We start from the raw sequence: 25,909 nt of genomic DNA on the forward strand, positions 1-25,909 counted from the left end.
TTTTTTTAACTATACTTGAATTTGTAGCTTCATTGCCCAGCTAGCGACTCTGATTGCGGCTGTGTGCTCATCCTGTCCTGGGCTCTCTGGAAGCATGCCCTTCCCCTTCCTCGTGACAGATTTCCCCTTGTGAAGTATTTATCTAGCCGGAGGAAGTGCTGCCATCTGCTCTGCAGACGCGTCCAGAACTCCACATGTTACCTTCACATTCACTTTCATGGGCTCGTCCACATGGTTTTATCGCTCTTAAGGACATTTGCATTTTTAAAGCTGTTTATTCAGTGAGATATATATATATATGCGTGTGTGTGTGTGAGTGTCATAAGCATTAGGATTTAAAGCTAATATAGTGGCTTGTTAAAGTGTTCACAACTTGTCGGCTCTTTCAAATTTTGCATGTTTTAACTATAAATTGCAATACATTTTACATGGGTTTTATTTAAAACGCCAACATAAAGTAGTGTTTATTAAGAAGTGGAAAGGAAATTATGCGTGACTTTCTATATTTCATTTAACAAACAAAAAGTGCAGCATGCACATGTGTTCAGTCCCTGAGTTAATACTTTCTTGAACCTGCAATCAAATCTTAAAATTTTTGGGATACATCTCTAATATGTTTGCCGTCTAGAGACTTAGCAAACAGGCTAAAGCTTAGTCATAAATGCAGGCCAACACCAAATATTCTCAACTCTGATTTAGGTCTGGACTTCAACACATGAATGTGTTTTCATCTAAAGTGTTCCTTTGTAGCTTTGACTAAATGTTTAGAGTCGTTGTCCAGTTGAAAGAGTAATACCTAAGTTTGGTAGTGACATGCTAATATCCAGTACGGTTCAACTAGGTTCGACTACTGGAGCAGAATTTAGCTTTAAGTAAAGTAACAGACCAGGAAATGAGTTTAAACTGTTGGACAAAAGATGTTGATAACATATAAAACACAAAATATCGAATTACTTAAGCAGTACAGAAAAAACAAAACAATCATACCCAAGTGATCTGGTTTACAGAAGATGAAGTCATTTTAGTCTCCATCCATATTTACCTCCATCCACCTTCCCATCAACTCTGACCAGTTTCACTGTCACAGCTGACAAAAAGCACTAGCTAATATGAACATTTCCTATGTAGGTAAAAAATTCAGTTTTGATCTCATTTTGACCAAAACTGCTCTTCCCCAACTGAGATGTGGAAATTTGCAGCTGCTTCCCATTTTTAGGGAACGGAGCGAACAGTTCTCATATTCGAAGCTTGGATATTGTTTTATAACTTAACCCCATTTAAGCATTTTTACAGATTTATCACTGTGCTGTCTGGTGTTTTCCCTGGTCAAAGGACACGCCCTCCACTTTTCACCACTTTATTTGTACTGCCATTATCCTGGGATGACTATGTTTGCAAGATATTGTATAAAGATGTGTATGCTCATTGCAGATGATCTAAAACTAATGAATATGCGTTTGAATTTTGTATCCTTCATTCAGCTTTTCAGTCCTCTCATTATTTTGTACTTCTTCAGTTTATGCTGACTTTAACGCTACGATCAGAATGCTGAATATAATGTGAGGAGACTCTTAAAGTATTATCCATTCACAGAGCATCGCTGGCCCGTTGTCACATTTTCAGATGTTGAAAGATGAGTCTTTCAAGTCATTATTTCAGTCTAATAGCAGTATCCCTGTCCACCCAGGTGTAGTTTCACCTTTAAGTCTCACCTTTGCTGTAACCCCAGTAGAGTCTCACTCTACTACAGACGTGGTCCCAGCTATGTTAACATATTTTTCCACCCTGTGGTCTACAAATGTCCTGAGAGCTGAAGAAACCCTTTGACTGGGACTGTCGGTGTGACGCAGGTCAGACCTTAGTCATGCACAGAGACATCCCTGCAGTCGACAGAGGAGTGAGACACCCAGTGCAACCGAGCTTAGATGTCACGCACAGCAGCCAGCGTTAATTAGCTCAGCAACTCTGCAGAGGGCGGTACCGCATTAATTAGCATAAAGTGGCCAGAGGGACCTGCTGCACCCATCAAACTCGCATTACTTAGCATAGTTGGAATAACGTTATGGGAGAGCGAGTGTGTAGGTGGAGTAGGCATGTTAGCCGTAGCGGTCGCTTTGAATTTGGCATTGAATCAGTGCAGGTTCTGTGTGTGGAGTTTGTGGTCATGTAGCTGCAGATCACCGTCTTTCCAGTGGATGACAACAGCTGGTTTGCACTTAATCTCAGATTCGCTTTTATGTGCTTCCTTCAGCTCAATGAAGAATCACGTCGTCGACAGTGACTCAAAGCAATGAAAGAGCAGAGTCGGGGGGGAGTTTCTCTGTGGCAGATCCTTGTGTTACCTACAACCTGTAATAATGTTTGTTTAAGTCAGTGGAGCTTGAAATACAGAAAGATACATTTGTGCTCTGATCTACGGCTAGAAAAATAGGCCATTTCACACATTTGAACAGGTGAATGTTCTCCTAATTAAGAATAATGCCCGCTCAAAGTCCAAAGAAGTTGAAGTAAAATGCATGAGTTGGGCGTTTTGGGTAACTTGTCTAAGAATAGATGCATTTCCTTGCCAAATCACTCATACTACTTGATTTTCTTCTTTTTAAAATGTTTTTATTGCAACATTTTTTGCGACAATTGAGAATTAAAAAGCTAATTAAATTTGGTTGTCAGAGTGACGAGATTTCCAATCTCCCTTTGCGTGTCAGTGCTTCGTACAACCATTTTCATGTCTCACTGTAGATTTAGTCCACTTGGCCTGGATTACGTCATGTGCAGTTTGTGGTGGTTATGGGACAAATTTATAAAAATTCAAAGAGTGTAAATTCCTTTGCAAATTCATTAAATATATTATAATCTAAATCACTTTCTAAAATTTTACGTATACAGTTTGTACTCTGGGATCTATGACGTTATTTAGACGAAAGAGAGAAAATGAATGAAATGCATCACCCTGACTACTTCCAATGTATTGTTCTCATGCAGGTCAGATCTCGATGGATGGCTTTGCCCGGTATCTGAACGGGGAAGAGAACAGCATCATTCCCCCAGAGAAGCTGGACCAGAGTGAAGACATGACCTTTCCACTCTCTCACTATTTCATCAACTCCTCACACAACACATACCTCACAGGTACGTGCGCGGAGACGCAAGTCAGAAAGCAAGACGGCCTAATTGCAGCAGGTGCATCCTTTATTCTTCTCCACAAATGAGCGGATCAGTCATGCATTGAGAAGCAAAATTAAAGTGCCGCGAGCGAGAACGTTCAGCTTTATACCTCGCAGGTCAGTCAATCAAATCTGGTGGTGCAGCTAGAGCCTTCCTTCCCCGCGTTACCACTCAAGAGGTTATCCAATCAAGTCATAGCCCGAGACTCCTTTCATTGTCATTCGTGAGTTAAATATTTCTGCCGACTGGTAGTCACAGTAGCTGCTTCTTGGCAGCGTGCCACAGGAGGCGTTTGTAATACGGGGGGCACCATTTTCTCCTCAATGGATATTAGAATTCATCTATTCAAATCTATTCTGAGAGGAAACCGAAGTGCATTGAATCTTTCAAGTGAATCAGACCTCTCGAGCAGTGGAAAAAAAAAATGGAATTGCTGTAATGCCCCAACCCCATAGGCTGCAAAATAGAGAAATGAGAAAAACAAACAGGGGCTGTTTGGCTTTCTTCTCATGAACACAGCTTCCTTTACTTCTTTTCAAAGCGAAACAAGTTTTGCCGTTTTTAAGTGGGGAGCATGGAGGTGCACCTTTAAAGGGCAGGTTTGTGTCACTGCTGCAGAGGCATCTTAATCATGTGTTTGACAGTGACTAACGCAATAACGTTTTGGTAAACCTCCCTTGCTGGTTTTAAAAGGATATTAACTAAAAAGAAAAAAAAAACAAAAAAAAAAGCAATTGAGGAAAAAAAAGCTTCTGAAAAGATCAGCATAACGAAGTGAGAGCCTCTCGCTTTCACATAGCTGCTTTTAATGTTGCAGGAAAGCAAACCGCTAATGCAAAGTGATAATTGCTTCACTAATGGCGACATGTTAAAGAGATTTGCCTGCATTAGACACTTCTACTGTTTTTTTTTTTTCCCCCCTGTTTTTTACTGCTTGCCAGGAACTGAAAGGATTAATGAGCCAGTGTGTGTGTTCGTGTGTGTTTGTGTGTGTTGTGCAGCGGGCCAACTCGCAGGAAACTCCTCGGTTGAGATGTACAAACAGGTCCTCCTGTCTGGGTGCCGCTGTATTGAACTGGATTGCTGGAAAGGACGCACCACAGAGGAAGAGCCTGTCATCACTCATGGGTTTACAATGACAACTGAAATCTCTTTTAAGGTACGGACAAAAAACAAAAAAAAGCTGGAACCTTTAATGCAGGGGTAGGAGCAGAAGATGATTTTGAAATGTGTTCCCGTCAGTGCAGTTTGGGTTACCTAAACGCTTTTTTACTAGAAGATACTCTGTGTTTAAGTTGACAATACCTGGAATCAGAGTCACCACCTGGATTTAACTAAGAAAATAGGAACAAGCATCGTTACCAATTTATTTTACCCCAACCAATCCAATGATTGCTGTAAGGGAAATTCGGTGATCGTCCAATGAAACATTAGATTGTGACCTTTTTTTGGTGGCAACCACAAAAAGGCTGGCATCCACCACTGTATATCATTATGGATTTTTGCACCCTTATCCTGTCTCATACCTTTATCCAGTGAGATTGTTTCTGTGCTTAAACAATAGCTTTATCTAATGAGAACTGGTCAAAATCCTATACTGACTTTCTTGTTTGTCAAATTGACTATAACTGATGGCTGGTGTTATGAAGCCCCAAAATTTGCTTTAAGGTTAAATCAGTGTAACTTAGTTATTGTAGTATTTTCCATCCAACAAATTTGTTTTCTGTTGATCTATACAGGAAAAATATTCTTATGATATTTGAAAAAAATATATAAAAAACGAGTTAAACTTTTTTTTATCATGGTGTCATTTTAACATGGAGAAACCTTTTAGAGCTCCTCCATCCTCAGCTTGTACTTCAGGGCACTACTGTGCTGCATTATCAATTATTGCAATGCCATTCAGATCAATTATTGAGATTTGAAAATACAAGTTGTGTCCAATTTTATATTTGCTATAGGACTACAAATGTGTTGAGTTGGACTGGTCTGATTCCGAGTTGCTTTGTGAAACATATTCATAATGTGAATTTCTTTTTTTTTTTTTTTTTAAATCAAACTGTGTTCTCGGCTGTGAAAAACATTTGCTTTTTGTGTTTTGTGCTGAAAAGCATTAAATGAGCTTTGCTAGAAAAGGGCAACAGCAACATAGGCAGCCCATTTTATCATTCCTTATTAATGCTGCCTTCACAGAAGTTCAAGCAAACTTTGCCTTCTGCACTAATGTGCCTCCTAAGAAGTTGTATGATTCATGTTCTTTTGAGTCTGAAGCCCCCCTGCTGTGCTTTTCACTACAGACTCATGTATGTTTCTAAGCACTGCTTGAGGCCCTAATAATTACTTATTTCATGCTTGCATGCACAGTCTTTTAATGATTAATTATTATGAACTGAAGAGCAAAGAAAACACCTTTTTAAATTTGTACAATGACTCTTCTTTATGACATCCACTACTGATATACCATTGGTGAGTTTTATGTCTATTTCACAATCATATGTTACAAAGTGCACAGAGAAAGTACACACACAGAGTGATAAGAAAAACATCAAAATCAACTGAACTAAAAGTAAAATAGTCCAAACTTCATCCTTACTGCTGTACCTCATCAGTTTTTCCATCATGTTAGGATCAGTATGTTCAGGTCCTGTTATTTAGTGTTATTTCTTTAAACAAAACAATCCTGCATTATTAATTAAATTAATATTAACTTTTATAGGAACTGACTTGACTTTCTGAGAAAGTGGACTGAAAGTAAGCTGTGGACAGAGTAAATAAATATCAGTTTGCTGACTGGTCACTATCAGCTGATCAGTTCAAGGCTCTGCAGCTTTCAAATCCCTTTTTACTTTATTCTGAAAAATGAAGCGTTTGTGTCAACGACCCTTCTGAATGACACTAAACTCTGTTAAATCAGAACATTTTATGAACCTGCTTTCCTTCTGGCAGCAGGCTGCTCTTCCTCCTCCTCATCATCATCATCTGTAAATGCAATCTCAAGGCTTTTCTTTGACCATCTGACAGATATATGCGGCATCAATCCGCAGTCTTAAAAACACACCACTTCCTCTGGTCTCCAAGCAACAAGTACCAAACTCGAACACAATTTGTCCGTGCATTTCTTTCTTTCCACCTCAAGCACTACTCCTGCTGCGAGAGCGGCGCTGCACAGTTTGTGTGAATAGAGGATTACTGGAAATATAAAGGCAGTTTTAAAATGACAGTTGAATTTATTCATAAAAAAAAACTATTAAATCCAGTGTTCATTTATTAAAAATGTTATTGACCCACCTCCCTAAACAAATACACGTTTTTAATCTTTAGCCACTTTAACTAGGCCACCTCAAAAGTCTTTTTGTATTTACTCAAGTTAACTTCATCCGATAGTAAAAATAATTTGATAATGTGAATCTTTTAGGTGCAACAAAAAAATCTGATTAAATCTCTAACACAGTAAATACGTTTTCACAGTTCTGTACATTTTAAGAATCTGTAAACATTTTTGTGATGTCTAGTTGTATTATTTGAATATCTTTAAATATAGATTTAAGTAAATACGTTCTGTTAGAAATAATACGCAGTAATAAAACACATTTTGTGATTTGTGGAAGTGTAAATTCTGAACACTTATTTGTAAAGCCACTTTTTTTTTGGCAACATCCATGAAATCTTAGTTTTAGTCTAGTTGTCTGAATCTGAAAATGTAAAATACTCCCAACTCCAAATATACCAACTATGTGACCAAAACACTTTTAAATGGGAAAATGCAGTAAATCCATATCTTAATGTTATTTTTAAGAAATGTTTATTCTGCCATTTGGCCGTATACAGCTGGTATTCAAAGACTGACAGCATAAACAAACACTATAAGGGTCAAGAGTAGACAAAGAAAGGCAGAGTTGGATAAAAAAATGAAGAAAAACAAAAAGTGGGACATGCATGCTGCAAATTGCATGAGACACAGATGCACTGAATCGTCCTAAAGAGAAGAGCCAGGGGGCAATTTATCAAGGTCTTAAGAGGGGGAGAGTACAATAAGGAACAATTCTTCAAAGGAGGAAAAATATAGCTTTAAACTCTTAAGAATTGAGTAGATGTCAAGAGGAAGAAAAAATAAATAAATGGGTGAATTGATTGATACTGGAAATCCAAATCTAATTTGACTAAGAGAAGGAGCCTAATGGAATTAAAGAGGAATGCAAAAAGAGGGGAGCCGAGAAAGATGGAGGAGAGCTAAAGATAAAGAAGGCTGCTGATTTTATTGAAAGACGTGGTGCAAATGGAAATGAAGGCATTAGCTTAACTGACACTGTTGTTAACAACGGTGTAATTGATTTAGACGATCAGTGGTTCAGAAGTCTGATTTCAGACCTGGTTCCTCTGAATGTGACAGAACCTCATCAGTCATATAAAACAGGCATTAATGATCGGGAAATCAAAACAGTGCAGCATTTAAAATTATTTTATTGATACTGATTCCCTTTTACAGTATTGATCTTACTGTCAAGAATGCTTTAAAATAAAGTCACATATAAACCTGGGTAAATTGACACATTGCTGTTTTTTTCCTCTTTTGTGTTCAGGAAGTGATCGAGGCGATTGCAGAGTGTGCCTTCAAGACCTCGCCGTTTCCTGTCATCCTGTCTTTCGAGAACCACGTGGACTCGTAAGTCGGCGATCTGCTTCGAGTCGGCACCTACCAGTTTTGACCTTTTTGATGAGCGCAGAGCATTTGCCAGCTGTCAGTTACCGGGATGAGGAGAACGTTTTGATTGGTTGCTCTATCTTTAATATCTCCTAAAGGATGTCAGGGAAGGAACATACATATTCAGTGTATTGACATTTAGCAGAGAAATCATGATTGTTTCTCTGTGCTTGTTTCCATGTGTGTGTGTGTGTGTGTGGGATGAATCCCAGGCCAAAGCAGCAGGCGAAGATGGCAGAGTACTGCCGGTCAATATTTGGAGACGCATTACTGATGGAACCACTGGAGAAATATCCTGTGAGTACACAGGATGCTCGAACATGTGCACATTCTCACTCTGACATTCACACTTTCGGCAGCTCCTTTTCTTCTTAACACGCACCCCGATACATAAAACATGGCATGCAGCGAAGTGTTCAGAAGGTATTAACCTACGGAAGAGTGCACTCAGGAGCCAGAGGAGTGTCTGCATGTGGTTCTTAGAAGGTGGCATTTTGAGGTGAAAAGTAAGAGCTGACTGTTTTCAACTCAAAGTAACTGAAAGAAAACATGGAAATGGTGATTGAATGCATCCCTGCTAGAGTGATTCTCAACTCCTTCAACTCGGTTTCGTTAACACATTACTTTAGATCAAGATAAAATGAGAGCAAAGTTTCACTCAACCATGCAGATTACCTCTAGCTTATGAAAAACATACCAGTCAGCAAATAAACAAAAGCAAACTATTACGTTTCTGACCCCCACAGTCGCACACAGATGTACCTGCTGGACATTTTGTTGCAAAAGACCAGTTTCATTTAGAGGTACAAATGAAAATTTAAAAAATGATACAATAACAAATAAAAACAATGGCCCAGTCAAAGCTCAGACATAAAATCTAATTGCGAATCTGCAGCAAAGATCGAAAATTAATGTTCGCAGAAGCCTTTTATGCAATCTCCTTGAATTCCACTTCATAATTAAGAGCTGTTCTGCATTAGCATAATAAATAAAATCGCCGCAAAGTCCTTTAATATTTGTTGTTGAAATGTGACAGATGTAAATAAGTATAAACAGTTATTCCAAGTATTACATGTAATCAAGGTGAGAGCTTGCAATATGAGTATTATTGTGAAAGGAACTCAAGCAACAGGTGTTTACATGTAGATCGATCTATTTAAGCAGAAATATAGAAATTACTGCAAATTCTCATAGCCTCTCCAGAACGTCTGTCTCTTTCGCTCACACACACACCAGCGACTGTTTACATGCCACAGACGCCAACTTCAGATGACTCATTGCAGAATCACTCCAATTCGACTGCATCACCTCTGTGCCATCACTGAGACTGGAAATGACAGGCGTTTAAGATTAAATGAAAGTGTTTTATGCTGTAATCACAACATGGCTTTCCTTGGCAGCCCTTTATCAGCCTTTCCTCTGTTGCCATGGCTACAGGAGAAAAGCTTGCATTGTCCCTTTGTGGCCAAATGCTCAACCCTCCCTCCAGTACCCCCTCCACCCAAAAGACGTCTTTGTGTGTGTGTGATGACGCAGGCATCCCGCGCGAGGCAAATATAGACACTTGTCGTACAAACTCTCACACACACGTTCTCCGAACCTGAAAACACACACACACACATGCAGCACACACACTTTAGCACAGAAGTTATCCCCTTCGCATTTTTCAGCGGGGAAATTGCTGTCCCTGTTGGTATAACACCGTGGTGGAGCGAAAGTTCCCACCACTCTGAGGCAGCAGTATCTCACACACGCAGGGAGTTCCACCAGTCCTGCCGCCTGCCAAAGACGCATCCATCTGAGAATTACAGCCCTCTGACAGGGTTTGACATTGAAGTATTATCAGGGAGAAGCCTTTTGAATAGAGTGGCAGAGGAGGGAAAGTGAAGGGGAGGGAGAAAACGAGAGGCACACCGAGGGCGGAGCCGGAGGAACAGAGAGCGAAGGTACCTTTGAAGAATGAGATTTTTTTACCACTGAGCTTGTAATAACTGGGAAAGGTGAGAGCAATGACAACCACTCCCCTCTGGCATGAGGCAGCCATGTATACTGCATATCGAATAGAGTAAGAGCTCTGAGTCCGTAGGCGCACTGTCAGATAGGGTAATGTAGCTAGATTGGTTCCAGCTCAACCAAGGGTGAGGATAAAGAGGATTAAGATTTCGTAGAACTGAAGTTCCTCCTTCATCTCCTCTTTGCAAAGATCTTTTTCACGACATTTACGGATGCAGACTAATTTGTTGGTTTCCTTCCACGATGAACAAAAGCAGGAGAGAAAAAAAAAGCACAATTATCTCTGTACTGCTGAAAACTTAAAGCTGATTTGTATCCTTTGTGGATTATTCAGTATTTAACACAAATTAAACTTTGCTTTAGATTTATATTTTCCATCCATTTTCTTCTGAGGGTTGTTGAAACCTGTTAGGGTCAGATTTCCATGGTCTTCCTCCATGGAGCCATTAGTGGTGTGGTTTTTCTATCATCCGCACTATCCATGTAATCATTCTGGGTCGCATTTCCTCTTCGGTCCACTCTAGGAGATTGGCTATAGCTCCATGAATCTTAAAGATTTTAATTATATTAGCCGCTAAGGCCACACGAACATGAAGCTACTTGGAGAACAGCTTCATGCTCAAACAGCTCTCGGCTTTGCCTTCTCTTATCCATGTTCAGTGTGGCGCAAGCTACCCAGCAGCTTGTCAAGTCCTTTGAAACTCTGGATAAGAACATGTGACACAATGTCAAAATATATTATTTAGCATATTTTTAAAACAAGCAATCTCATTTTACAATGTATTTTAGTAGATGCATCTAACATAACAAAGGCTTTTAGATACGCATGAGAAAATTACTTACATTTGAATCACTTTTCAGAAGAAATTCTGCATCTTTTCAATGAACTCCGACAAATTCATCACTGTCTATTAGTTTTATTTATTTGTTGTTTTTTTACACCGGAGCTATAAGCAATCTGTTCAGTAAACAACAATGGTGCTTCATTACTTTAGCTACAATACTCGTGAAGGTCGTGAAGTGCAGATATCTTCGTCACAATAACCAAAAAATATACCTCGTTGTTTTAGAAATGAAATGTTTGTCTTGAAGTTCTTTTCAATCCTGTTGGTGGAAGCAGCTGACAAACCAGAATTGGCAAGCAGCGATGCACTCAGGCAGAAAGCAGACAGGACTGAGGATAATACGTGGAAGCGAGTGCAGACAGAAGACTGCAAAACAATATTCCACCCACCGAAGAGGAAGACGACGCAGCTTCAAGCTGAAATGTCAGCTCTCCATCACTGCCACTGGTCTGACTCGTCACATTGTATATCACCTGGCTTTTGATTGAATTATTTGTTTCCCTACAAAGTCTAACGACATAAAGGTAGAATCTGACATTAGTTTTGTTATAAGAGTTAAAATGGAACTTGTTTTTCAGTATAAAGGTTATGTCAGAAAAATGAAATTAAGGTTAAACTCCAGGTGAAAAATTAATATAAGCGACTATTGTTAAAAGTTGAATTTTATTTTTGTGATACGGGTCAGAAAGTAACCTGTTTATTATATAGAGCCATTACATAGAGAGAGAGATTTTAAATTCAAAATTCAGGTTCTCAGAAAGTCTGAATACAACAGAAGGCAAATTTTAAAAAGCCTTTAAATACAGAACAAATGTGTCATATAGTCTTCACAATCAGGAAGAATGGCGCCTTAAGAGTTGTTCTGCTGACAGTCTGTGACGCTCTCCACTAAGATTGTGAGCCTCAAAAGGGATTTGCTGGTTGTTCAGCTAAGGATGTATCCGAGTACATCAATAGAATGTTGACGTAGGGTAAAAAAAAAATGGTCCAGAAGCTTCAGAGATAATAACATCCTTGGGAGAATCATAAATCAAATACCATTCAAGAGCTTTAAGGGGATTCATGATGCATGGACTGCTGCTGGAGTCGCTGCTGTAGGAGTTACCAAACACAGACTGTCGCATCCACTGTGTTAAATCACTTAGAGACGGCATTAGACTCTGGATGAGTGGTCCGAAGTTCTTCTTTACAATAAATTTTTCTCTTAATTTGGAAATCAAGGTCCAAATTAAGTGGAGAAGAGCAGAGGGGCCCAGATTTCACTTTGCTTGAAGGTCCAGTGCAATGTTTCCTCAGTCGGTGATGATTTGTGGCGACGTGTCATCTGCTGGTGTTCAACCAGGAAAAGCTGATGAGCTTTATGAAAATACTGATTTCATTTTTTGAGCAAGACCTGCCAGCTGCCCACACTGCCAAAGGTACCATAAACCGGTTCGTTGAGAATGGTATCACTATGCTTGACTGGCCAACAAACTCTCCTGAACTAAATCCCACGAAGAAAGGGGTTTTCTCGAGAGGAAGATATGCAAACAATGCAGACAAGCTTAAGGCTCCTATCAAAGCAACCTGAGCTTCTTTAACCCGTCAGCAGAGCCAGAGCCTGACCGCCACACTGCAATGATCCAGTCATTCATGCAAAAGGAAACCCAACCATGATTTCACTCGATTGCCATTTCCATCCTAAAAATCCTTCTTTATTTGTCCAAAGTAAGAATTTGGGTTTTACATTTTCTGTAATTTATATCACTTTGTGTTACAATTTTCAAACAAATCTGTACAGTGAGATTCCCTTTTTTAATTGGTTTATGTAAATTGTTACTTGCAGAGTCTGCAACCGCAGAAGTTCAAACCTGTGCGAAAGTATTAATTCCAATTTTTCAGCCAGGAAAACAGTAACCTAGAGCAGCAAAACCAAAACCAAATATTTATTTTATTTCATCCTACACAGTGTAATTACAGCATTTTTCATGACTGTGGCAACAATTATTTGTGGCATGTTGTGACAGGTGAAAGCTAGTAAGCAACAGTCGCTCAAGAGATGCAGCTTATGATGTTTTAAAGCAAAAAGTGTCTGGCAATAGGAGAGAACCGTCCAGTAAAGCGCACAAACAACTGTTTAGGGATTCCAGAGAAAGCTGACCTGATTACAGCTGAGCTTTACTTCAATAAAGTTATATTTTTTTGTATGTTTTTATTGCCTCTGCTTGGAGTCAAGATTTAATGCATCTTCCAGTGGTGTGAGTAGAACCATTTGAAGCCGATGCAAACAGAATGTCTAATCGGTTTAGCATCATTTCCCTGCAACAACAGCAGAGAGGTTTTGAGTAGAAAGTAGGTTATTAGGCTGTTAAATCTTGTCTTAATCTGCTGCGTGAATCACTAAACTCCCCTTTCTTGTAAACATTCAGAAAGACAGAGGAAACAAGAATATGTTCATGACTGATAAGTTGTTAACACTGCAGCTGTGCATGTGTACATGTACTCATCATTACTGCAAACTTCTTTTTTTTAAAGAAATGAATTATTGATAAGGCTAAACACAGTGATCCTAAAGCAGTGCATCCCATTAATAATTCAAAACTCTGCCGACTTCAGGCTCGCTCTCTTATGAGTTTGGGTTTAATGCTCAGTTTCCTCCCAAGACGCTGATTGAGGTGTTGATCTGTAATGATCAGCACAGCTTCTTAGGATCTCCAGAGAACTTTTTTTTCTTCTTCTCACTAACATGAATTTACATTTTTGAACAACCTCAAATAAGACATCATAAGCGATTCTTGCACTTTGTTTACGTTTTCAGGTTTTCACTGCGATTTTTAGGCATTCTGAACTGAAACACATTCCTCCGTTTTCACAGTTATCTCTCTGTCTCTCCATCTTCGTCTCCGCTCCTTTCAGCTTGACGCTGGAGTCCCACTTCCCAGCCCCATGGAGCTGTTGGGGAAGATCCTGGTGAAGAATAAAAAGAAACATCAGAAAGCCGAAGGAAGCACCAAGAAAAAGCTCTCTGAACAGGTTTCCAACACTTACAGTGATTCCTCCAGCGTATGTGAGCCGTCCTCCCCCAGCGCAGGTACGGCACACCTGATATCGCACACACGCTTTCAGATTATCACAAAAAAAAGATCTTGGCAAGAGACACCGTTGCATATGTTTTATGATGTAAAATGTAACCATCTGGCTCAAAATGTGCTGTGGACCAAAACTTCTCTGGCGCCCAGAGACTGAAGCAGCGAAGCAAAACCCTACTGTTGTTCTGCATTTTATCATTTTTATGGCTCTTTCCATCAGTCCAGAATATTATTGGCTGCTGCACACACCTTCTGGGGCTCCTTAAATACTAGCCAGTGGCAGCCGTCAACTTGTCGGTGTGTGTGTGTGCGTGTGTGTGTGCGTGCAGCTCTGTGTGCATTATGTTGTAACTGTATCACAGCTGCTCCCTGGCTTGAGTTTTCTCAGATCTGTTAACAGCCAGGCTGTAGTGTGCCGCACATTTTATTTGGTCTTTCAAATGTGTGTGTGTGTTTATTTGTGTGCGTGTGCCTTGTTGTAAAGTCCACCTCTTATTCCTAGAATTCATGCTGTATTTCTTGCACACACACTGCCCCCTAGTGATAGAACATGAGTATGACAGCACCAAATCTTTTTTTTTTTTTTTTTTTTTTTTTTTTTTTTTTTAATATTGAGTCTTTATTTGAGAGTGGTCAGACAGGAAAGTGGATAATGAGGGAGGGGTAAGATATGCGACAAAGGTCATCAAGGGTCATCCAGGACTCGAACCTGTGATGGCCACATTGAGGACTTTCCACACATGGGTTGTGCTTTACTCCTGTGGCACCTCAGCGCCTAATCCCAAATCATTTTAACCAGTACATTCAGAAGCAATAATTAGGTGAATCTGTAAAGACTACAAATATTTTTATCTGTGTAGTGGCATTGAAAGAATAATAGAACTCAGTTTTTATCTATTTTAGCAAGTGAATCAAAAATAAAGTGGAAATAGTAAATGGAGTTTGAAAAAACAGCAACAAAAATGAAAATTGTTTTTTTTTTTTGTTTGTTTGTTTTTTTTTCTCCAAAGGTTCAACTAAAGAAGAGATGGCCGATTCGTCACAACCCTCTGACGGCGCTGAGCTCAACCTGAGACCACATGGCAGGAAGTCTATTGGTGAGTGATGACCTAAGCTTAAAATCATTTGTGTGGTCCTCATTAGGCAGGAGCTGTAGGTCACTTTGATCATTGTCTTGCACATAATTTCCTGTGTCAGTGTGAGCTAAGATATGGATGAAGATACCGAGTCGGTCTCTCATTGTGCATGCAGAGAGGCTGGGTGAGTTTCAGCTTAATATTAAAATAAATATCTGTCACTGAGCTCCATCAGTTACAGCTTCTTGGTGGAAGACTCGCCTTGTTATTTTAAGGTTAATGGATAGAACTTCTTACTAAATAAAGCTATGAAAACATGATCAATACTTAAAAAGGTCAGTGAGGCATTTGCCTCGTCTTTGTGGAAATGTCAAACAAACTTAAGCAATTCATTTTAATTTAACGGTAACTCGTGTTTTAGGTGAGGTGGAGGCCGAAAGCGACGATGAGGATGACGACGATGATGACTGTAAAAAGGGCTCCATGGATGAGGTGTGTATGGGGGGACGTCACAAATAAAAATCTTAAAATTGTTCTGACTTTTTGCGTTCATCTCCAACTGAATCACAACCGGCTCTTCGAGGTGACGTTTCTACATCTTTGCACTTTGATGGAGGAACACTTCTGCTCATTCTTCTTTGCTAAACAGCTCAAGCTCAAGCTACTTTCATTGAGATGAAAGTAATGAATTTATTTTTTTTCAAGTATCTGGATGAAACTGTGTGCAGTGTTGATTTTCTGCAACACACTTTGTTTTGCATGTAGATGTTTTATAATCTAACTCTATCTTAAATAAAAACTTCATGATACTGTTCCTGCATTGTCATAGAGACTTAATTATACACATGTAGCTTCTATTTAGTTACTTACTATTTTATTTGTACTGAATTTTATTGAGGTTATCGGCTAGATGCATAGCATTGCCAAACTTTTCAGATTTTAATTTCTAAAAATGTTTGCTCTAATTTACATTCAGCTACAAAATGTCAAGAATATTTACCAGGATGTAAATATGTATGGTCGGGATGTGACTGAACATGAAAAGTTTCAAGGAGTGTAAATCTTTCTACAAGCCATTGTATCAGTTTTTAAATAGTGCTAATGATTTATAATTGTTTGAATAGGTTTAATCAGTCATTGTTGTATTTAAAAGACACTTCAAACTGAGATTGAAAAATACTTCAATAATTCCAAAGTGGAAAAAGATTTGTGCAGGTTATTGTTAACCAAAAGGAAAAGCAAATAAAAGATGGTGTCCAAAGCAGGGAGGCGATGCATTTCAGCATCAGGGTCTCCTCTTCTGTCGCAGAGGCTTTGTTGAAGGTTATGGCAGTGTGCAACAGTGACCTTCTCTATTGGTCTTTACCCCACTGGACTTGAAGAAGTATCTGAGCAATTTTCTGCTAACAGCTTTGGGGGCTTCAGAGGGGTCCCTAACTCAAAGCCACCCTTCTTTTCATTGGATTCTGCACTTTCTTTGAACCACTGCCTTTGCCGTTTCACCATCCATATCTCCATAAAGCCGATTTGGGGGGGGGGGTTGTTTTATTTCCAGTTCAATCTGTTGTACAGGTGAACACCAGTGTAGCTGTACTTTTAAAACTGTCTGTTTACCTAGATAGAAATGCTGTTTAGCTGGATTTCAATCCTTTAAAATGACAGCAAACTGAGTCAATGTAAGCTAAACTCCCATTGATAAAGAGTGTTATTTTGTTTACCTATTTGAATTGAAGTGAACACCTGGTCCCCTGTTGCTTAGAGCAGATTTGCTTTTTTCTATTTTTTCCTGACCTTCGTCACACTACTTTATACCTTGTGTTTCCATGGTGACCATACACTCCCTTAGCTGGATGCTTCTCCAGCACTCAAGAGTTGCCCTCCTACCACTCCAACATTAAGCCAGAGTATGCCATATCTACACATAAGCGCCACTGCTTCAGAATTAACACACAGTACTTCCAAAATTTTGCCGCAAAGTTGGATTATAAATACTTTTTATCAGAACACAACTTAATCTAACGCTACACTATGCAGCTGCTCTGTCTGCAGCGATGAGGATCTTGTCACCTCAGCATGCTGATGTGGCAGCCAGACCAACTTTGCGAATAATTCACTAAAAACAACATTTTCAATATTCTGTTATACTTAGCAAACACGAAAGAGTGTGAGAACAGCTTAAAGATGTCGTGTCTGTTCATGCACAGGGCACAGCAGGCAGTGAGGCGTTCGCCACAGAGGAAATGTCCAACCTGGTCATCTACATCCAGCCTGTCAAGTTTTACTGCTTCGAGATGTCCAAAAGTAAGCAAGATCCATCAACATTTCACAAGTGTAATAGTAAATGGGAACTATTTTCTCAGTATGCCTTCATTTAGGCATACTGAGAAAAACCACCCATGTTAACTTTTTGTGTATTCTGTGTTATATAACTGTAAACAGTGATATGTTTTGCTTTAGTAGAAGATAATTACATAAAAATGAATGTTTCTTGTAAGAAGTGTGGAAATAATGCAGTTTAAATGCCTATTCTCACAATAAGAAGTTAATTGCGTTTAAAAACAGCTGCTGCTTTATTTAATGTCCCTACGTTGACCTGCAGAGATCAACCGGAGCTTCCACATGTCCTCCTTCGTAGAGACCAAAGCTTTGGAGCAACTGACAAAGTCTCCAGTCGAGTTTGTGGAGTATCCTTCTTTAAGCACAGCGTTCTGCTTTTTACCGTCTGGAAAACATTTGTAGTTTTGCTCGTCTGGTTTCCGCTCTGATGGTAATGACTTGAAGCAGATAGAGGCCAGCTTCGCTCTGCTTCTGTGCTTTTTCATCTCCCTTTTATTCTGTTTTGCGATTTCACTCCATAACAGCAACAGTGACATCACCAGCAGCAACAACAACAGTTTAGGTCATGTGTACATCTGTGACGCGATAGTCATAATCATTTAGCTTTTGAATTATTCACTTTAGCAGTTCTTTTTGGAGAGCGCCGATGATGCAAAATACAACTTTAATTATTTTTAAATACAAACTGGGTGCAGAAGTCTGATTTTGGATTCACTTTAAAGAAGATCAAAATGACACATATAGGCTCAAATATCTACATACCTCACTGTTATGTGAACATATGTCTCTTTGACCACGTGCCGTTTCCAGATATGAACAAGTGTGTGGTTAAATTTGTGTCTCACAGTCCAAAATCTTTTTACGCAGTTTACATTGAAGCCATCACAGAGACTTGGCATTCGGATGAGGTTTTGGGATCTAGGTTTTAAAGGTCTAGTTGTTGTTTTGAGGTGAAGCTGAGGACTTTGATGGGATTCCTCCTCATTTATTATTATTTTAACTTATTCCTACAATTCAAAGTGGAGTGCTTTGTAGTTTGATGACTAAGCTGTGCACTTACATGCAGCTGTTCTTTACTTAACCGACTGTGCTCAGATACAACAAGCTGCAGCTGAGCAGGATCTACCCTAAAGGTACTCGAGTAGATTCATCCAACTACAATCCGCAGCTCTTCTGGAACGCCGGCTGTCAGCTGGTGGCTCTCAACTTCCAAACTATCGGTGGGGGAAGACGGCAACATCTTTTTTAATAAATCTAATTGGCTAAAAGCTTTATTCGTCTACAGCGTGCAGAAAAAAATAAATAAATCCTGTCTGTCGTCCTCAGACTTATCGATGCAGCTGAACCTGGGCATGTACGAGTACAATGGGAAATGTGGCTACAGACTGAAACCAGAGTTCATGAGACGGCCGGATAAACACTTCGATCCTTTTACTGAGAGCACAGTAGACGGGATAGTCGCCAACACGCTGTCTGTCAAGGTGTGTGTATGTTCATATTGATCCCATTCAGCCTCTGTAGGTTTGTCTGTGTATGCTTACCTGCTAGAATAGCATGTGGCAGAGGGCGTTTTATTTGTCAAAGCGTGTGTCACTCGAAATCGGGTCAGGGTTCAATGAAAACCAGAATGTCCTTCGCTCAGTCACGCAGTGACTTCATTTTCATTTATTTATTGCAGATCGTCTCAGGTCAGTTCCTGACCGATAAGAAAGTAGGCACATACGTGGAGATCGACATGTTTGGCCTGCCAGTGGACACCAAGAGGAAAGCGTTCAAGACCAAGACATCTCAGGGCAATGCCATCAACCCTCTCTGGGAAGAAGAGGCCATTGTTTTCAAAAAGGTGAACTTTGTGTTAAAATTTAACTTTATGTGTAAGAAATTTAATAAAGTTGATTTTCCTGACATGTACAAAATCACAAAGTACAAATTTACTCAAGGATAAAATTATAGATACCTTGATGTAAAATACGATGAGTGTATGGAACTGAATTGGGTCTTATTAATATGCAATGCTAAATAATAGATTGTGCTTAATAATGCTTAATAATACTCTTTTTTATTATTATTATTTTTATTTATGTATTTATTTACTGAAATGTTCTAAGTACCATACACGTATTTGGTAAGACTTCTTTCATAAAGCTCTTCATCATCACCTTTACAACTCAGTTTTATCTTTTATCTTTTTTTTTTCACTCCTATAATGTGTACTTTTAGAGGGTCATTTAAAATATCCCAGAATAGCATATTTTTTGTTTGGGGAAATCATTTAATTTAGCACAGTACAGTGCTTTCTGCTTGGAAATACTGGCAAATGCATCAAAGTAAACAGTTAAAAACCAGATTATGAGCTGGATCTTAATATAAACTGGACTAGAACATTATAAAAAAATTTAAAAAAATCACCTTTTATTATTCCTATGATGTCATCTGACGCTGTATATGCTGTTATGTTTAGGTCGTCCTTCCTACACTGGCTTCACTGAGGATAGCAGTGTTTGAAGAAGGAGGAAAGTTTATTGGCCACCGCATCATGCCTGTTTCAGCCATCCGTCCAGGTGACAAAACTCATTTCTTCTCAATGTAATTTCAAACCATATTAAATGCTGCTATGTTTTTTTTGTTTTTCTTTAAAAAGTAAACATTACATATTAACATGCGTAAGAATATTACATTTTAAAATGTGAATGCACAAGACATTAAAGCACATCATTTTCTTCCTTTGCAGAAATGTAACATCTCTCATTTGTGTTTCAGGTTATCGATATATCAGTCTAAGGAACGAGAAGAACCAGTCGCTGATGCTGCCCGCCCTCTTTGTTTACGTTGAAGTGAAGGACTACGTCCCAGACACGTTTGCAGGTAAGTCATTGGGAGAGAAAGGAAATAGAAATCCTGTTTTGTCATCTGGGAGTACCAAATGTTTTTTTTTTTTTTTTCTCCCCGCCCCTTAGACGTCATTGAAGCCTTGTCCAATCCCATCCGCTATGTCAACCTGATGGAGCAGAGAGCCAATCAGCTGGCTGCTCTCACCTTAGAGGAAGGAGGAGAAGAGGAGGGTGACAAAGAGGTACGTGAATATTAAAAAAAAAAAAAAAAAAACGCTTTACCTCAAGTATAACTCATTTTACATAAATGTCTAATTGATATTTTGGGATTTATGTAGGTTTTTATGCAATTGACTATTTTGATAACAATTTGAGATAAGCAAGAAAGGAGATATAAAGTTGTGTTTTTCACTTGTTAGACAGTTCACATGACATCCAACCTTTATATGCTAAATTTTAGCTTGATAAAATATATAGAGGTACTTCAAATGTTTTCTTCCAGGTGACGCTGTTAACGCTCTAATCCACCGTCCTCATAATAAATTTAGGATGCACAGGAAACATTTAGGTGACGCTTTAGCTTTCTAAACTTCTTTTGAAATTTTGTATATGCATAGCAAACAGCTCAGAGTGAAGCTGGTCACTGGTCACACGTTAAAGTAAATTTTCTAAATTCTTTTCTGTATGATTTTAATTGAGGGTCAGATAAAAACCCTCAAACACAATCTCTATTCTTTTATATTTAAGACTGACTTAAATATTGTCATTCACATCCTTGCCATCCTGATCAAGATTCCCACAGAGGTTTTATTCTCACAGTCTTTGAGGAGTACTTTGATCTTGTTGGGAACTCGAGTCTGCTACAAAGTAATATTTATCTCTCCCTCTGCAAATAGCACAGTTTTGGAAATTTGCTATAGAGAGAACGGATTTCCTCTTCAAATAAGCACTGTTAAGATGCAGTTTAGATCGAAATGATGTAGGAAGTGTTTTATTATCACCAGGAGAGTTTAAGCTGTTCTAAACAATGTAATGAAAGAATAGATTAATTAATCTTAATCTTATTCCTGCCACAAATACCTACGGATACTATCAGCCGGCTGTCTGCCCCACTTTAATTCCAGGCCATCCATGATAAATTGAACTTTACCCAGCTGTGCAGCAGCGTTGTTGTGATTTTTATATAAAATCTTACAAGATCATCTAGTTTAAAACTTTAAACCTGAATTTAAGTGTAATTTAAGTTGTACGTATAATGAATTCTGGTGTTATTAGTGGATCCCTTGATTGTTTGTGTCAAATAACCTCATGTGATGAGTAGTTTCAAAACACTTTAGATGTGCACATTTGACAAAATGTGTTCATTTGTCCAGCTGAACCGAAGACGTGTCTCTGTATTCTAGAACTAAACTAAAAGTGGTAACTATTAAATCAGGCGCTTAGCATAACGTGCAGGTAGAAACAAGTGGCAATCGGTGTGTAGATGTAGTTTGTTTGAACTGACATAATGGGGATAAGCAGCCAGGGATTGTTGAGGCTGCTGCTCATGTGCAAATTCTGTGTTAGCATAGCTCGCACATAGCAAGTGACTTATTCAACTAGATTTGCTTCTTTGTTTCACCATGTATCTCAGGACTGTAGAAATATGTGCAGCTTTGTAACATCTGCCTTTGTAGTTTAAAGCTCAAGCTCTGAAATTTTAAAGCTGCAGAAGCAGAACAATGGGGAAAAGACAGAAAAAGGGGGATTATCTCTGAGAGAAACGTGAGAATTTAAAATATTAAAATGGAGACACATTTATCATGCGAGATGAGGCAGGACCCAGGTTATTAGCAAAGGGAACCGCAACGGACGCCTGTCCCTAAGGGTCCTCTTTCATCTGCTTTGCCAGCTGATATGATTACCCGAGAGGATTTCTTGTTTCATGCTGTGACCATAGCAACAGGGACCTTATGATCTAGAGCGTGGAAAGGGAGGGCATAAATGTGGCGAGAGAACAGAAAGAGAGCAAAGATCGGGCTTGAGTGATTTGCATCAAAGTTTAAGTGGTACGAGCGTTCTCAGTGTGAGGAAAGAAAGTAAGACCAGCTGGCACTCGATACCATCTGCAATGCTAAGAGTGGGCTACCAACGCTATGTTTACAGACTGGCCCATGCAGCACTGGTAAACAAGTGAACTCTGAAGATAGAAAGAAAAAGGGAGATAAATATTTCACTTTAGCCCCAAAACCCCACCAAAAACAAATAAAACATTTCTAAAGCTGTTTTTAGGTTCACTGCTATCCGTGCGTAGTTTTCTGTTGAAACCAGTTGACTCTTTTGAAATGAAGCGGATCTGCATGTTTGTGCTTAATTTGATGAACAGGTGGAGGCAGGAAGTGATGCGCCCTCGGAATCTACAGTGGACCAGAGGCCAGTAGTACCTGCGGAGAACGGAGTGAGTCACACTCCCATTATCGCCCCCAAACCTCCTTCACTTGTTGGGCATCAGCCTCAGTCTGCAGGTACGAGACTTCCTCAGCCATTTGCAAATAATCGAAGGTCCAGATCTTCTGCCACTTACTTAATGTGCTTGGAGGAACAGGTTCACTGAAACCATCAGTGAAGACAGAAGACATCATACAGAGCGTCCTCACTGGTAGGGTACAAAACGATCTACGCTGCTCACGAGTAACTTCTCAGCTTAAATCTGTAATCAATGCTATTCCTGTTATTTTTGTGTAAGTAAGCCTTCCTTGACTCTTCCGAAAACGTCATCACGAACGTACAAATTATAATCTCTACTTTTATTTTCACCGTCACCGTTCTGGCGGTGTTCCAGAGCTGGAGGCTCAGACAGTGGAGGAGTTGAAGCAGCAGAAGGGGTTTGTCCGGGAGCAGCGGAAGCAGTACAAGGAGATGAAGGAGCTGGTCAAAAAACACCACCGCAAAACAAGCGAGCTGATCAAGGAGCAAACGGCCCGCGTCTCTGAGCTGCAGAGCCAGCATCAGAGGCGACGCTCCACCCTGCAGAAGAGCCACAAACGTGACGGTAAGAAAAGGTAGGTGACGCGCTCCTTCTGCTTTACTTCCTAGTTGCTTTGTTGTCTGAATTCATGTAAACTTGATTAAGTTACGATCAAGTTGATTTAAATGTCCAATAGCTGAATTTCTGACCCATTCTAACCTTTGACTTCAAGTTCATAATGATGGACGTTTTTAATTTAAAGAAATTATTTTCTGAATTGTTACCCAATTCAATAATTTGTAAGATCTCAGCATAAAAAAGAGGTGATGCATTTAGTAAACAACTGGTAAACTGTATTATTTTTAATGCATGTATTTAATGCGTGTATTAAAAATAATGTCGAAATATTATTTCCTTGAACTTTTTTCAGTTTTATAAATGTTTGAATCAGTTTATTCTCATAAATGTTTTTTTAAGGCACTTCCAGAAGAAATATACAATTTTTCTTGACTTTTTCTAATGCAGCTATTTGGGCTTTTTTGTTGTTAATATTGCTAATACTGTAATCAAAATCAATAATTTGATTTTGTATGTTTGCATACATTCAGTTGCTCTCTCTAGTTTTACCAATAAAATCCCCCCTTGAAGGATTTTTGCAGGGGCTCTAATTAGAGTCTGTTTATGTGTCTCACTCTGTTTTATGTTTGTCCCAAAGTCGGTCTGAAAACTCCCTGTCGACTCTGGACCAAGAACTGTGTGAGCTGGACCAGGAGTGCGGCCAGAAACTGGCAGAGCTGAAGGAGCAGCAACAGCAGCAGCTGCTTAAACTCCGCCAAGAGCAATACTACAGCGAGAAATACCTGAAACGAGAACACATAAAACAGGTACGCACCCCGCAGAACACACACACACACACACACACACACACACACACACACACATACAAGTACATCTCAGCAAATCTGAATATTATGTAAGAGTACTTTATTCCAGTAATTCAGTTCAAAAGGCGAACATGATAGATTAAACACAGAGTAATATTTTCTAAGTATTTATTCCTTTTGTGTTTAATGATTATGTCTAATCAAACCCAGAATTGTTGGAGTTTTCATAACAAAGACTGCTTTGTTACAGCAAAGTCATTAACACCCTGTATGAGAAAGATAAGCCTCAAAAGATCATTCTAGTCCCGTAAGAAAGAATAGTAATGGAAAGATGAGTGATAAAAAACAATATAACGTAGAAAAAGTTACACAAGCATCACGGATACAAGAAGCCTTAATGTTACAAAGCTAAAGTTCTTCATGAGTTTTAAGGAGATTTCAGCTGTAGTTCCACATAAAGACCTGGGCTACAACTCCATCTTGTTAGGCCGCTCTTCAACCATAGACATTGTAAGAAGCATCTAAACTTGTGTAAAATGATCAGCTTGGTGGCTTTTCTCATCAGGCTGTTGTAGATTAAAACAAAACCATATATAAAACACATACCAATATGTTCTCATGTCTCTTAAGGTGGATAATAGCAGCGTTTTTAAGTCGTTGCTCCCACATAACAATGACATGCAGAGTGTGAACACGAACATGCTGCTACTTTCTTTGGCATAAACAGATGCGCCACACTCAGACCGCATCCTGTCCTGACTTGCCGTCGACGGACGATGTGCTGACAGCCTCCTGCTGTCCCGAAGCTTTGGAAAAAGCAAGCACAGACAAGTGAATAAACGAACGCTGCAATCAGCTCCAGGTCATCCCCCTGAAGGGTTTGACAGACATCACTTTGCTGCTTCTGCTCGTGTTCTGTTGGATGATGTGGAAAACCGAATGTGTTCAGGTCCGGTGCATCTGTGCGGTGAACACAGCTGAGGTGTTTGACAGGAACGGTTATGCCAAGTGAAGAGGATGAGCAACAAGTCTAACAGCAGTTGTTTACTTGTTCTGCTGCTTGATTATAATCAGAAACGCAACATGTGCAGCTTCATCTGAAAGAATCAAATCTGATGTTTTGGCGCTTTCTTAGTGTCGCAGAATGGATGTGTTTGTTTGTCCCCAGCTGGTCGAGAAGCTGACGACTATAGCAGAGGAGTGCCAGAGCGCTCAGCTTAAAAAGATCAAAGACATCTGTGAAAAGTAAGATTGGGGTTTATCACTCGTGCTTAAGCAAATACAGAGCAACCCCTTTCGCTTTTTTACGTCTCTCGACTGTATTCCAACACCGACAGAGAGAAGAAGGATCTGAAAAAGAAAATGGACAAGAAAAGGCAAGAGAAGATCAACGAGGCGAAAGCCAAAGACAAGAATTTAACAGAAGAGTACGTTTTTCGACGTTTTTTTAAAACGGGATGTAATCATTTATTGACCACTAGGTGTCGCTGTAGACTAAATGTGTTAATAAATCTTTTGTCCCCTACAGAGAGAAGTTAGAGATCAACAGATCTTTTGTCAACGAGGTGGTGCAGTACATTAAACGGGTAAGCAGGCATGTTACAGTCAATATCCTCCAGTTATTTCTGATTCACATTTTTATTCATTCATTTATCTTTCAACATGGAAATGGTTTAGTGTGCATATGTGTGTTAGAATGCCTCATTCAAAGCCCAAATGTGAATCCAGTGGAGAATCTTGGGCAAGACTTAAATAGCGATTTTCCCAGATCATGTTTGTCCAGTGTGACTGAGCTGAAGCTTTTTCCAAACAAAAATGGCCAAGATTTCAGAATCTAGATGTGCAAAGTTGGTAGATTACCCAAAAACTGTAATTATAATTGCTGAAAAAGGTGGTTATACAAAGTATTGAATAAAGAGGCTGAATACAAATTTATGCCACACTTTACAGATTTTTTTTTTTTTTTTTTTTTTTTTTTTCAGAATGTTTAATTTTTGAAAAATACTTGAGGAAAAAAATCTAAAACTGTGTTTTTGCATTT

At 39.2% G+C, this 25,909-nt stretch overlaps 1 protein-coding gene across 1 annotated transcript in view; it reads left to right on the plus strand.

Moving 5' to 3' along the window:
• The window catches only part of LOC106946450 (1-phosphatidylinositol 4,5-bisphosphate phosphodiesterase beta-1), a 125,364-nt gene that overhangs the window by 75,026 nt on the left and 24,429 nt on the right, over positions 1–25,909 (plus strand). Inside the window, exons 10-31 of the mRNA XM_015030769.1 lie at positions 2,983–3,129; positions 4,167–4,324; positions 7,746–7,828; positions 8,080–8,164; positions 13,621–13,795; positions 14,804–14,890; positions 15,291–15,361; positions 17,074–17,170; positions 17,469–17,553; positions 18,302–18,426; positions 18,533–18,687; positions 18,885–19,049; positions 19,668–19,767; positions 19,967–20,071; positions 20,164–20,279; positions 22,403–22,541; positions 22,622–22,675; positions 22,859–23,078; positions 23,700–23,868; positions 25,037–25,113; positions 25,206–25,295; positions 25,397–25,454. Of these exons, the coding sequence (XP_014886255.1) occupies positions 2,983–3,129; positions 4,167–4,324; positions 7,746–7,828; positions 8,080–8,164; positions 13,621–13,795; positions 14,804–14,890; positions 15,291–15,361; positions 17,074–17,170; positions 17,469–17,553; positions 18,302–18,426; positions 18,533–18,687; positions 18,885–19,049; positions 19,668–19,767; positions 19,967–20,071; positions 20,164–20,279; positions 22,403–22,541; positions 22,622–22,675; positions 22,859–23,078; positions 23,700–23,868; positions 25,037–25,113; positions 25,206–25,295; positions 25,397–25,454 (2,561 nt within the window). The remainder of the gene's footprint in view (positions 1–2,982; positions 3,130–4,166; positions 4,325–7,745; positions 7,829–8,079; positions 8,165–13,620; positions 13,796–14,803; positions 14,891–15,290; positions 15,362–17,073; positions 17,171–17,468; positions 17,554–18,301; positions 18,427–18,532; positions 18,688–18,884; positions 19,050–19,667; positions 19,768–19,966; positions 20,072–20,163; positions 20,280–22,402; positions 22,542–22,621; positions 22,676–22,858; positions 23,079–23,699; positions 23,869–25,036; positions 25,114–25,205; positions 25,296–25,396; positions 25,455–25,909) is intronic.

Source organism: Poecilia latipinna, unplaced genomic scaffold (assembly GCF_001443285.1).
Source record: "Poecilia latipinna isolate Pla-1442-1.1 unplaced genomic scaffold, P_latipinna-1.0 Scaffold191, whole genome shotgun sequence".
Lineage (NCBI taxonomy): Eukaryota > Metazoa > Chordata > Actinopteri > Cyprinodontiformes > Poeciliidae > Poecilia > Poecilia latipinna.